General features: G+C 42.4%; 1 protein-coding gene across 2 annotated transcripts in view; it reads right to left on the bottom strand.

Moving 5' to 3' along the window:
• Positions 1-1,549: 1,549 nt before the first annotated feature.
• Ecd (ecdysoneless cell cycle regulator) overlaps positions 1,550-14,590 on the bottom strand; it is a 28,659-nt gene continuing 15,618 nt past the window's right edge. For both annotated transcript variants that reach the window (XM_031360862.1, XM_031360861.1), the window contains exons 9-14: positions 11,607-11,692; positions 10,298-10,404; positions 10,015-10,201; positions 8,151-8,218; positions 5,084-5,289; positions 1,550-2,084 (exon numbers count right to left, since the gene is read on the bottom strand). In XM_031360862.1, coding sequence (XP_031216722.1) covers positions 1,857-2,084; positions 5,084-5,289; positions 8,151-8,218; positions 10,015-10,201; positions 10,298-10,404; positions 11,607-11,692 — 882 coding nt within the window. In that variant the 3' untranslated portion in view covers positions 1,550-1,856. The remainder of the gene's footprint in view (positions 2,085-5,083; positions 5,290-8,150; positions 8,219-10,014; positions 10,202-10,297; positions 10,405-11,606; positions 11,693-14,590) is intronic.

Here is a 14,590-nt window from a genome sequence, read left to right on the forward strand (position 1 = left end):
GGGTAGAGGGGCCTGGCTACAGACCAAAGTTAATCTGGAAATATGCTAGGATACTGGAAATGGCAGGTAAATTGGCATGGGGCGTGGTGTGTCCACCCACATGTGCATGCACAAATGAGCACGCACATAACAAGAGATTATAGAAGTGCTCAGGATAGAGTGGCTAACTGCCAGGGCCAGGATGCAAATGAGCAAAACCAGGCAAAACCTTCTAACAAATGTACTTGTCACCAGAGGGAGTCTGGTTCAAGGTCAGTTAGCTTGGCAATGGAATAGAAAAGTGGCCCACTCCCTAGCAGGGTGCTGCTGGGGGTGACATACCTTTAATCCCAGCACTTGGGAGGCAGAAGCAAGTGATCTCTGTGAGTTCAAGGCCAGCCTGGTCTACAAGAGCTAGTTTCAGGATAGCTAGGGCTACAAAAAATAACCCTGTCTAAATTAGTCTTAAAAGCAGCCCACTCGCCGGGTGGTGGTGGTGCACACCTTTAATCCCAGCACTTGGAGGCAGAGGCAGGCGGATTTCTGAGTTCAAGGCCAGCCTGGTCTACAGAGTGAATTCCAGGACAGTCAGGGCTACACAGAGAAACCCTGGCTCGAAAAACCAAAAAAAAAAAAAAAAAAAAAAAAAAAAAAAAAAAAAAAAAAAAAAGTAGCTCACTCATGCCTTAGTTTTTTGTTTCTCCTTTCCTCAACTTTTAGTTCTCAATGAAGATATAATTAACATACATCAATGCATTGTGGAAAAGGCCTTTTCTCATAATCAAGCTGGGACAGAATCCTAATGTGGGAACTAAATTTCAAAACCAACTATAAGGATATATTTAGCATTTTAAATTAAGATACTTATGTGTTCCTTAACAAAAAGAAACATTTTATCTATGCTTCTGTAGGTGTGTATGTGTGCATGCAGGCCGACCAGCCTTCATGTGTGGAGGTCAGAGGTATCATTCTCATGAGCCATCCACATGGTTTTCCGAGGCAGGATCTCACTGGCCTGGAGCTTGCCGATTAGGGTAGCCTAGCCAGCCATGGCGATAGCCAGCCAGTGTTGAGATTACAACCCTTTGCCACCATGCAGGGCTTTTTTAGGTGGATTTTTTTTTTTTTTTTTTTTTTTTTTTTTTTTATGTGCACTGGTGTTTTGCCTGTATGTATCCTTCCCAATTGGAGCTACAAATAGTTGTGAGCTGCCACTGTGGGTGCTGGGGATTGAACCTGGGGGCTCTGGAAGAACAGCCAGTGCTCTTAACCGCTGAGCCATCTCTCCAGCCAGTGACATGGAACCAGAAGGGAATTAATGGGGAGAGGACCAAGAGAGGGCAACAAGGACAAAGAAAGAAATACCACCTCTCCCTGCATGTGGAACTGAGACTTAAATGTATATACACGAGACAGGAAGCAGGGCAGCCTGAATGAAGGAGGAGACAGAGCCAAGCAAGGACCTAGGTGTGAGATGCCTCCTCAGACCCAGTCTGTATGCTAATGTCTTTACTTGGTTAATTAAAGAATAATAAGTTCCTTACCCTGAATTAGGAGCACATGCAGAATGTCACAGACTGAACACTAAGTTTTAATACTTTCTATTTCATTAAAAAGTGAATGAAATGGGATTTTTGCCAACTTAGAATTCTGACCCGAGGAGGAACATATGTAAGGGAGACCCCGTCTTGGGAAAATTTAAAACAAACCAAACAAGCTCATGAGTGCCTGTGTCCAGGTCACAGGACTTGGGCAAAGGAAGCACAGGGACTCTGAAACCTGCATGGAAGACGCTCTTACGAAGAGTCAATTAGAATGAACACACTTGGACTCCTGTTTACTCAGTGAGGAGGGCAGCTGACGTGCAGGCTAGTCCTTCACTGGCTGGCTTGGGGGTCGTGATCAGCATTGTCCGGCAGCCGCACACCCATGCTGTGTAACAGATTGGAAGCAGGTCCTGCCAGGCCAGCTTGGGAGCTGTAGGATTCCAGTATATTTGAAACCAGGTTTAGGTCTACATCCACTGCCTCAACAGCACAATCTCCTGCACCAGAATCTTCCTCATCTGAATTGTCATTTGCAGTCTGGGATGGAAGGTCCTTACTCTAGAGAGAAGGAGGAAGGAAAGAGGGAGGGAGGGAGGGAGAGAGAACATGAGATGATGATAGTAACCCTCTGGGTTACATGTTGGTTATAGTAAAATGCATTAACTTAGTATCAATATATATTTGAATTCCAAATTAAAAATGAAATTTCCAATCCTTGGTGACACAAAGTTAAAATGAGTTCTAATAATGTAATTTAATACATATATTAAAACCTGGCTCCATCAGACATGGTGGCACATGCCTGCAATCCCAGTATTGGGAGGTGGAAGTCACAGATCAGTCACCTTTAGCTATACAAGGAGCTTAAGAACAATGTGGACCAATATCCTATCTTAAAACAAAACAAAGGAAACTTCGCTCTAAAGACTGCGACACATTTCTATTGCAAAAGAATTTCTATAAATTAAACATGTCTGTCCCTTTGAAAATAGCCTGCATTAATATTAATAAAAGACAAAAATCTAAATCTTCCAAATGAAAAAAGTTGGATCCCCTTCTTGTTCCCTGGCCACAGTGTTGAGAGTGGCGCCTGGCTGCTGAGCGCCAGCCAGCCTGTTACCTGGGCCTCCAACCTCACAGGCTGGGAAAGATCTGGAAAACTGCATCTTGACCTAAAGACTTTCTGCCTTTGTCATTCAAACTGTGGTCCATGGAACAACAGTCTGCCTCTCAACATTCGGTTCTTTGTCCATTTTGCTTAATAAGGCTTTATCATATCAAGGTCCTTAGGCAACATTTATTCAAAATTAAGTCTAATAAATAACCTTTATTAGGTTGAAAGCAATTATAGTTCTAATGTGGTTTAGATGGTTAAGCAAAGAGAGTTCATATTAACCATGAGCTCTCATGGACTTTAACTGTTATTTCACACTAATTCTGTGACATGAGGATTGCTGGCTAGTTAGATAATGCACAGTAGATGGCTGAGCTCTATTTCAAACTCTGATCCACAACACTCCAGCGTCTGGGCTATTCCCATAATGCCTCTTGCTGGTAAACAGTGTTGGCAAAAACACTGAGGTGAATATGTAAACAGGAGAGGAGTTCTAAATTTGGCACTTAACTGGGAGGATATGAGACAATTAAAATTGAAGTTATTTGGACACTTAAGCCCCTCTTAGCTGTCTTTAATTCTTTATTTTTACTTTATTTTTTGGTTTCTTGAGACACGGTCACTCTGTGTATCCTTGGCTGCCCTAGAACTCACTCTGTAGACCAGGATGGCCTCAAACTCACAGAGATCTGCCTGCCTTGGCCTCCTGAGTACGGGGATTAAAGGTGTGTGACACTATGTTTGGCCTCTTTAAAACATTTTAAAGGTTTATTTATTTCCTCTCTTTGTCTCTGTTTCTGTCTCTCTGTGTGTGTCTGTCTGTGTGTCTGTATGTGTATAGTTGTTATATACATGATTATTCAGAAGTCAGAGGTCAGTTTGGCAGAGTTGGTTCTCTCCTTCTACCATGTGGATTCCAGGGACTGAACCCAGGTTGTCAGGCCTGAGAACAAACACCCTTTCCCACTGAGTTCTCACTCCAGCCCCTCTTCACACACACACACAAGAACATATACCACACAAACCACAGACTCTCTCTCTCTCTCTCTCTCTCTCTCTCTCTCTCTCTCTCTCTCTCTCCACACAAACAAAAGAAGAAAAGATCCATTTATAATGGCAGTAGTGGTGATAACCACATGCTAATTTGAGTACATAATGATTCTTTACTTAAATCTACATAAAGAATATAACTATAGGGGCTGGAGGGATGCCTCAACAGCTAAGAGCATCTTTGTGCCACCGTGAAGAACAGAGTTCCAGCTGCAACACCCAAGAAACAAGCCAGAGGTCCTGCAAACACCTGCTACTCTGCTCTAAGGAGTCTAAAAGTCAGTGGCGTTTCTCACCTTAGCACATGCACAGTGATATGCACCTTCATATACATGCAGAGGGCCCAGGATTGATTCCCAGCATCCATTTAGCAGCTTACAACTGATGTAATTTCAGTTCCATTTGTAACCTCAGTCCTAGAAAACCTGATGCCCTCTTCTGGCCTCCAAGGGCACCAAGCACACACATGGTGCACAGACAGACATGCACACAAAACACCCATAGATACATTTTTAAAGAAATTAAATATTCTGGGTTTTTTGGGTAAGATGCATTTATTTTATGTGTATGCATGCTTTGCTTGCATGGATCTACATGTACCAAGGGCATTCCTATGAGATCAAAAGAGGGTGTCAGGTCCCCTGGAACTGGAGCTGTGAGCTACTCTGTTGAATCCAGGTCCTCTGCATGAGCAGCAAGTGCTCCAAATGGCTGAGCCATCTCTCCACTGTCCTCTCCCCTTTAAGAATATAATTATAGCCAGGCCCATGTCTGTAGTCCCAGCTACTCAGGAAGCTGAGATAGAAGGATCACTTGAGCCCATGAGTTTAAAACCATTTGGGCAACTGACTACAGTGAAGGAAAGGAAGGGCGGGACAGAGAAGGGGAAGGCAGAGGAAGAAGCAGTCATTATGTTTGTATTTAGAACACCAAGTTCAGTGGTGAGGACTCAACCAAGGGTTCTGTGCACGTCAGACACCTGCTCTACTACTGGGCTATGCTCTCAGCACCTGCCTTCTTTCACAGACTCAATATGTGGACCTGTAGGCCTCAGACACTTGGGCTCAATCGATCCTCCTTCTCAGCCTCGTCAGCAGCTGTGAATTACAGGCACATGTCATTGCACCTGGCCTCTCTAATCTCTCATTACATCAATGTTAAGGGAAAACTGGCACTCTTGGGGTTGGGAGTATAGCTCAGTGATGGACTATGTGCTTAGCATGTACCCGAGGTCCTGGGGTCAATTCTTAGCACTAATCAGTCAGTTAATAAAATTAGCACTCATTTATTTCAAACTTCACAAATCAAAAAGGAAAAGGAAAGGAAAACTCAAATGAAATATGACTCACTTTCCTACACAAACTTAGAGACGGCAAGATTAAAAAGCACTTACCAATTGCTTCCGGGTACTGAAGCTTTTGCCCATGCTGGTGTGTGCCAGTTCCTGGTCCATCTGGGCCATGTAGGACTTGAGACTGCCAAGAGCTCCTTTCAGAGACTCAGACTCCTGAGCTTCAAAGCCCAAGTCATCATCGCTGTCTACACATTCGAAGTCATCTTCATCCGAATCATCAGAATCTGACTCCTGAGGCTTTGCCCCTATATTGATTGAGACACAGAAAGAACCACTTGGTGAATTTTTCTGAGCAGGGTTATACCTCTCAAAAGGATTCAAATGTTACAACAGGAACAAATGACTTAATCCAACTACTTTGTAAAAATCCTTTCCCAAACTGGGCAGTGGTGGTGCACCCCTTTAATCCCAGTACTTGGGAGGCAGAGGCAGGCAGATTTCTGAGTTCAAGGCCAGCCTGGTCTACAGAGTGAGTCCCAGGACAGCCAGGGCTACATAGGAAAACCCTGCCTCAAGAAAAAAAAAAACCAAAACTTTCCCAAAACAGTAATTCAGGAACATTTATAGAATGGAGAAGAACAGGCTGAGCCAAGAGATTCAACTTTAGTTTTTCTTTTTTTTTTTTTAAAGATTTATTTATTTATTATATGTAAGTACACTGTAGTTGTCTTCAGACACTCCAGGAGAGGGCGTCAGATCTTGTTACAGATGGTTGTAAGCCACTATGTGGTTGCTGGGATTTAAACTCAGCACCTTCGGAAGAGCAGTCAGTGCTCTTAACCGCTGAGCCATCTCTCCAGCCCCCTCAACTTTAGTTTTTCAATGTGAATTTTATTAATTAAAAGTTTTTTGGGGGCTGGTGAGATGACTCAGCGAGTAAGAGCACTGACTACTCTTCTGAAGGTCCTAAGTTCAAATCCCATCAACCACATAGTGGCTCATAACCACCCGTAATGAGATCTGATAAGTCTAAAGACAGCTTCAATGTACTTACGTATAATAACAATAAATAAATCTTTTTTAAAAAAAGTTTTTTTTCTTAAAAAATATGAAAAGTTGGGCTGTTGAGACAACTCCCAAGGACAGTACAACCTAGAGACTCAAAGTGGAAGGAGAAAAATACTCCATAAAGTTATCCTCTATCTTTATAACCATGTTGTTACACATACACCCCCACACATGTAAAACGCACACCTAGTAATAATAATAATAATAATAATAATAATAATAATAATAATGATAATAATAATAATAATACACTACTTTTTTTATTTAAACAGTGGGCTGGGAGTATAGTTCAGTGGTAGAGAACCTGATTAAGTAGCAGGTAGAGGTCCTGGGTTGCTACACAAAACATAAAAAATACAAATAAAAATCTGAAGCCGGGCGGTGGTGGCGCACGCCTTTAATCCCAGCACTTGGGAGGCAGAGGCAGGTGGATTTCTGAGTTTGAGGCCAGCCTGGTCTACAGAGTGAGTTCCAGGACAGCCAGAGCTATACAGAGAAACCCTGTCTCGAAAGAAAAAAAAAATAATAATAATGGACAAATAAAAATCTGGGAGCTGACGAGATGGCTCAGCACTTGCCGTCTTGCAGAGAGGTTGGTCCTGGTTCCCAGTACCCACATAGAGATATCTTTCCACATAGAGATATCTTTCGCCTTGTCTGGAACTCCAGTTCTAGGGTATTCAACACCCCTTCTGGCCATCTCAGGACCGGGCACACACACACACTGTGCATATAAATACACACAAGCAAAATACTCATACATAAAATGAATCTTTAAAAATTAGAAAATTACATATATATACGTTGATGTCAACATTCAATTACCCAGAGACACTATTTCCTAGCCCACTGACTTCTCCGAGACGACCCTGAACACTTGGCTGGTGTGCAGGTATCAGATGGAACAGCTACAGCTCTGTGTACAGGCATAAGCAAATACAGAGTTTTCTTTCAGTAAAAGATTTATTTTCATTTGTGCATGTATATGCATACACCCATGTGTGCAGGAAACTGCATGGGCCAAAAGAAGGTCTAGATTCCCTAGACCTGGAGTTACAGGAGGTTGTGAGCAGCCTGACTTGATTTCTCAGAACCAAACTCCAGTCCCTTGAAAGACCAGTAAGCCAGGCCCATGGTTTTCTTTCTTAACGTAGATGTGCTCACAGAGAACTATGGTCTTCTTTTCTATACACTATGTCTTGTAGGCCTTCATCTTGCAGAATACACAGGTGACTTCATGCTTTATTTTGGCTGTGCAAATTCATAATACAGAGATTTATTTACCCATTTCTCTCTTGGTGGTCATTAGAATTTTGGTACTACAAAAAAGGACCGCAGTGACCATCAGTGACCATTTATCTTTCATAGAGCGAACCCCTGAAGTGAAATTGCTAAGTGAAAAATGATGGGCTTCCTAGAGTCTCAAACTGTCCTGTGAAAAGACAACTTATACTTCTTCCTACAGATTTGGATGATGTTCATTTCTGCAACCCTTAAAAATAACTGATTGTTAATTTTTTCAGTATGGTAAGAAAAAAAAATCATGCTTCTATTTTGCTTGCTTACTAGGAGGAGCTGACCATTTTCAAACATTTACTGTTTCCCTCCAGTGTGCAGCCTATTCACACCCTGTGTTTTTGTTTTGTGTGCATATACATATACACATTCCTGGAACTAGGGGCCTATCTATCTGTGCTTGGCTTTTACAAGAGTGCCAGCAATCTGCACTCAGGTCCTTATGCTCCTATGCAGCAAGCACGTCACTACCTGAGCCTTCTCCCCAGCCCAATGTGCTGTTTGTTTTTCTTACTGATTTCTAAAGCATTGTCTGGAAGAAAAAACAAAGATGTAATATGGAAGCCACACTCAAAGCCTTTCAAAACAGAAAAGGTGCATGCCCTCAGTGAGTGAGTCAAGCACTAATTAGGCTGCCTCTGTAAAGTGCCTCAGCAGGGCAGTGCTTTATGGTTTAAAACAATTGAACCCATCAAGGGGAGTAGAGTCTTGGCTCATAAATGAGCTAATGCCCCAGCCCGCCAGCAGCAGTGATAGCTCTTCACAGTTCTAAAGCAAAAGTAAACACCACATTGTAACTCACCCAAAATCTTATCAAAGTAATTCAGAAAAGAATCTGCATCAAAAGTGATTGGAGCTTCCGAAGGGTCTCTGAAAGATAAAAGGGAAAGGGCATGAAATCTCTCTCTCTCTCTCTCTCTCTCTCTCTCTCTCTCTCTCTCTCTCTCTCTCTCTCTCTCTCTCTCTCTCTCTCTCTCTCTCTCTCTCTCTCTGTATAGCCCTGGCTGTCCTGGAACTCACTCTGTAGACCAGGCTGGCCTCAAACTCAGAAATCTGCCTGCCTCTGCTTCCCAAGTGCTGGCATTAAAGGCATGTGCCACCACCACCCAGCATGAAATCTCTCTTGACCATGGTTCTTTGAGGTATTTTTGAAGATGGTGCTATGCTTATAGAAAGTACCAGAAATAGCCACGAAAAGAATAGCAAGGGAAATTTTAGTTTAAATAAAGAAAATTCCTTGTACTTATTAACCTTGAGTGACAATAGAAATACAAAAATCTGGTGACAGAAAAGTAAAAATGATACTTTTTTTTACATACATTTAAGCATATGCATTTGGTGGCCTATATGTTCTTTACTCCCTACAAGATACGCAGTAAGAGAAATGAGTTATCTGAGATCATTTATATAACACTTATTCTTTTTTTTTTTTTTTTGATATATGTGTACACTGTCGCTGTCTTCAGACACAGCAGAAGAGGGCATCAGATCCCATTACAGATGGTTGTGAGCCACCATGTGGTTACCGGGAATTGAATTGAGGACATCTGGAAGAGCAATCAGAGCTCTTAACCACTGAGCCATCTCTCCAGGCCCTATTCTTTCTTTCTTAACAACAAATAATGAACATATACTTGTATCTTCTCTTACAGTTCAGGAATACCCACACTGACTAGGGTTCACTGGGCTGGGAAGGAGCTCACCAGGATGCACTTGCTGGTGTGCACAGCCTCTGGGTCCATCCCATTACCACCAAGAAGAAAAGGAGAGATGTGTGCTGTGCAGGTAACAACCTGTCTGCCCTTTTCCCTAGTTACTTGCCACAAACAAGCTCTGTGATTAGTCCCACCTCTGATGGGTTCCTTAAATCCCGCTCTTTGAGTTTCAAGACTCCAATCTGGCTGGGCAGTGGTGGCGCACGCCTTTAATCCCAGCACTTGGGAGGCAGAGGCAGGCAGATTTCTGAGTTCGAGGCCAGCCTGGTCTACAGAGTGAGTTCCAGGACAGCCAGGGATACACAGAGAAACCCTGTCTCAAAAAAAAAAAAAAAAAAAAAAAAAAAAAAAAGACTCCAATCTGCTTGTATGGTAGGAGATCAGAAGCTTGAGTTTATTGAGAGCTACATGCTATGGAATCTACAGATTCTGAATTAGAGTCTAAGCAAGTTGGGCATGGAGAATAAATCAACAGAAACGCAAAAAAAAAAAAAAAAAAAAAAGGAGAAATTGGGCATTGGAGCTCACAACTTTAATACCAGTACTCTTGAGGCAGAGGCATGTTGATAGTTGTAATTTCAAGGCTAGCCTGGTCTATACAGTGAGTTCCAGGACAGCCAGGGTTAGAGAGACCTATCTAAAAGAAAACAAAAAACAACAACAACAACAAAAAAAAAAAAACCAAAGTAACTAACAAACAAGCTAGAGTGAGTGCAGGGTTCTGGTGCTGGCTTTTAGATCCTTTAAGTTTTCTGCCTTACTTCAGTAATTACAAAGGCTACATGAAATCTCTCTCACCTCAGTTAAGGAATAATGAATATCAAAACAAAGATGGAAGAAAGCCAAAGAGGACATGATACTTTCCGCTGACAATGACTTCAACCTCTGGAACAACTAACTGGGCACCTCTGCCCTCTTGTGGGTTGACACTTTCTGCTGCAGTGCGCTCACCTGGGCACCTCTGCCCCCTTGTGGGTTGACACTTTGGAGAGGAAGGCCTTCATGCTGTCTGAGACCTGCGCTACATCATATTTCTGCTGCTCCTCCTTCTGGGGACCAGGCTGGGATTCTTTTCTGCCAGCAGTGTCTTGCAGTAGCTGGTCTAGCTGTTCTGGTGAGAGGTCCAACCACTGGTCACCTGAGAAAGAAAGCAGGTATGCCGCGTCACAGGAGAGGCCCTCCCAGAAAGGTGGCTCAGTTCTGACTTTCCCGATATGCTCCTGCCCTCGCTCACCATCCTCGGGAGGAAGGTCAGCTTCTTCTGTCTTGAGCTTGTCGATGTCAAATGGCAGTGTCTGCAACACGGTTAAGATCTCTTCGCCTGGGCTCATAGCAAGTGAACTATCAAAAAACGGAAGACATGAGCATTTCTTATGATGGTGACATGACTCACTATCCACACGGATGGTAGCATCTCAACCATTTAGATGAAGCAAACTCACTAACAGCTGGAGACTTTGAAGAGAAATCCCACGAGTAAATTATCCCTACCCCATGTCATACAAGCATTACTGGACAAGAAAAAAAAGTCATAATAAATGGAAAAACACGGTGGATGTGATAGTGTATGTTGTCACTGCAGGGCCTGCAAGGAGAGACAGGAGGATTAGGACTTCCAAACCACTCTCAGATGTACAGCAGGTTAGAAAAAGAAAAAAAAAGTACTCATAGAAAAATGAATAAGTAAAATTACCAGTATAGGAATAAAAATATCTTTAATCTCTAGAAGGAAATAAATCAAAATAATAATGTTTAACTTTGGTATAAATATTTTTCCTTCTCACATCATTTTCCATTTGTACTAGAGTATCTTTTTTTTTTTTTTTTTTTAGAGACAGGGTTTCTCTGTATAGCCCTGGCTGTCCTGGAACTCACTCTGTAGACCAGGCTGGCCTCGAACTCAGAAATCTGCCTGCCTCTGCCTCCCAAGTGCTGGGATTAAAGGCGTGTGCCACCACTGCCCGGCCCTCTAATTATTGTCATAACAACAACAAAAGTCTTACTTATGGCAGGCAAGATGCCCTGAAAGCCTGATGACCCGAGTCTGATCTCCAGAAACCACTGAGGACAACTTTCAAAGAGTCACACTTTGAAAGTTGTCCTCTAACTTCTACACACACACACACACACACACACACACACACACACACACACACACATACACACACACGCTTACACACACATATACCATGGCATGTTCATGTCTGCATTCATACATCTGCATTCATTCATACATTATATCTATGTATAATTCTGATAGTTGTTCATCATAAAGATTTATTTATTTATTTTATGTATGTGAGTACACTGTTGTTCTCTTCAGTCACACCAGAAGAGGGCGTCAGATCTCATTACAGATGGCTGTGAGCCACCATGTGGTTGCTAGGAATTGAATTCAGGACCTCTGGAAGAGCAGTCAATGCTCTTAACCACTGAGCCATTTCACCAGCCCGATAAATAGGTTTTAAAATATATATTATTTAAAAACAACTACCCAGCCACGAGCCAGCCTTACTCTGTGCTGGGTCCTGGCTGTAACTCACCTTTCTGGCCGGTGTACAGAGAGCTGGAAATAGTTCTTTGCCATTTCTAGTCTCTCCTGGTACTGCACAGAACCTTCCATCAGTCCCTTGAAAACACAATACCAGGCGTTAGAACAGTACTTATACACTAAGTCACTAAACAGCACCCCTACTAGTGACGTTGAGAACACAGCATGCTGCACTCACGAACTCGGGAGGTCCCAGGCCTCTCATTCTGTTTTGCCATTGGTTTATATGTGTGGACTCCAATTTCTTCCAAGCAGTAAGGTGCTAGGCTGGATGCAGTCTCAGGTTTTGTTTTGTTTTGTTTTGTTTGAGATAAGGTCTCATTATGCAGCCCTGGAGGCCTGGAATCTACTATATAGAACAGGTAGGCTTCGGAGACACAGAGGTGTGAAAGTATTTGGTGGGACTAAAGGCTATACCTCAGCACTTAACATTTTACCATCCAGAGACCTTTAATTGTCTGGAGGATTTTCTATCAATTTATTTATTTACAATTGACTAATTAGTATCTAACTTCTAAAACAAGACAGAAAGTTTGCCAAACAACCAAAAGTCACATGATCCTGCCAGAGCCTTCCTTCTGTTGTCTACACGTTTTCACAGTAGCGTCATACCTACTTTACTCTTTAGAAACAAAGCACACTCTTCCATGCTTTTTCATACTGCCACACAATCGTTATAATCATAATATTAGGATTACAGACTTTCAACGCTTTGGATGTTTCTCATAAAAGGTCATCCGAAATGAAGGTTCCCATAGTTTCTGGAACACATTCTCAAATGTTCTTCCTCTCTGTTAGCAGGTTCAATCCCTGAGTCTTGCATAGGTCATGTAAGTGCTCCACACTGGGTGGCATTCTCAGCCCAAATTTATTATTATATTAAAAGTAGGACTTGTAAGTATGCTACCACAGCTGGCCTCGAATTTTGTTGTGTTTAGTGTTTTATTAGCATGTTAGCTATATATAGTGATGGGTTTGATGACATTTTCAGACAGACATGTAATGCAGCTTGGTCATCCTTACCCTACCACACTCTCAGATCACTTTCATTTAAAAGTGTGTGGATGACAAGGGTAGCAGCTAGTGTTAAGAGCATTTGCTTTAAATTACCTTCATTACTGCGCTTGTATGCTTATATCTGACACCTGTGAGGGTGGTCTTGTTATTGTTGTTATTCACATTAGTTCTCTGGGACAAAGCTGGCCTGGAGCTTATTATGAAGATGCACATGACTTTGAACTCCTCATCCCTCTGCCTCTCCCTCCCATGTGCTAGGATTGGAGACATGAGCCACCAAGCTCAGTTTTGAAGATAAGTATTTTCTGAGAAACTTACTATTCATCTTTTTGTGACTTTTCTTTCTTCCTCCATTTTGTTTTATCTTGTTTGTTTGGGTAAGAATCTTACTATGTAGCTTTGGCTCCCTGGAACTTGCAATGTAAACCAGGCTAGCCCTGACCTGGCACTGATTCCCATGTCTCTGTCTCCTGGGTCCTGGGATTAGAGGCATGTGTAGACACGCCTGCCTTGTAATTTTTTAATTGCTTGAGAATTTCATACATGTACATAAGGTGTTGTATCAAGTCCACCCTCTCACACTCCTTCAGTCCTCTCCTGTCTCTCTACCATTAATCTTTCCCAGTTTCACATTTGCTTGTTTTTAAACCCACTGAGTCTACTTCATGCTTGCATGTGACAGGTGTAGGGCCATGTGCTGATTGTGAGTAGTCTCTCAGGGGCTTCAAGAAAGCCTTCAGGAAAGTCAGCTCTCCCTCTGTCAGCAGTCATCAACTGTCCTCAGCGAGGGTAGGACTTTGTGACCACTTCCCTCTGCCATGCTGGGGTTTTGTCTAGCTTGATCTTGTGCAGGTCTGCATGCTGTCACAGCTGCTGTGGGTTCAAATGTGCAGTTGCCCTGCTTTGTTCGATAACATTGTTTTGCTGTACTCTCCTATCTCTGGTCCTTACAGTCTTTTGAGATGATCCCTGAGGCTTGGGCTATGTGTGAGGTAGATGTCCCACAGAGGGATGAGCATCCGACAGTCTCCCGTTCTCTCCCTGTAGACCACTTGTGGTTTGTAGTTTTTTTAGGATTCCCTATCTTAGCTAATTTTCCTGTCTAGTAGTTTCATGTTGCTTTTTCAAGTTTTATACGTTGTTCATTAGATACAAGTAATAAATTTTATCACTTGACAAACATAAAATTAGAATTTGCTAATATTAAGCTGGCAAGATAGTTCAGCAGGTAAGCCACCTGCTGCCAAGCCTGATGACCTAGTTCAACCCCGTGAACCCTCATGGAAAACTGACTCTCACAAGTTGTCCTCTGATCTTCACATACTGTAGCATGCATATACATGGCCCCTCAACTAAATAAATACATACAATTTAAAAGATTTTTAAAAATAAAACTGGAATGGTGGGCTCAGCATTGGGAGGCAGAAGCAGGAGGTCTTTTTGAGTTTGAAGCCAAACTGGTCTATATAGTAAGCTCCAGGACAGCCAGGATTACAGAAGAGACCTTGTCTCAAACAACAACAACAACAACATTTTAAAAATAATCCTCTAGTATCATAAATATTCAATAAATACTATCTCATTGCCTGCTTCCCATGCTTGAGTATCACTGAGGTGTCTATTTGAGCTTCTATAATTATATTTTACTTTTAAATAAGTCATGACAATTTTCTGTGAGTCAAAGATTTTAAAATTAAATAGTAGAGAGGCTGGGGAGATAGATGGTAGTGGATAAAGGTCTTGCTGTACAAGCATAAGGACCTGGGTTTGAATCTCCAGGACCCACATAAAACAAACAAATACAGGCCTGACAGTACACATCTGGAAGCCCAGAGATGGAGAATCCTGGACGCTCCCTGGGCAGCCAGTACAACCATTTGGTAAGTTCAATGAGAGGAAGACACCCTCCACCCACTTCTGGCCTCCATTCACGAGAACACACACACACACACACACACT

Source organism: Mastomys coucha, unplaced genomic scaffold, assembly GCF_008632895.1.
Source record: "Mastomys coucha isolate ucsf_1 unplaced genomic scaffold, UCSF_Mcou_1 pScaffold9, whole genome shotgun sequence".
Classification (NCBI taxonomy): Eukaryota; Metazoa; Chordata; class Mammalia; order Rodentia; family Muridae; genus Mastomys; species Mastomys coucha.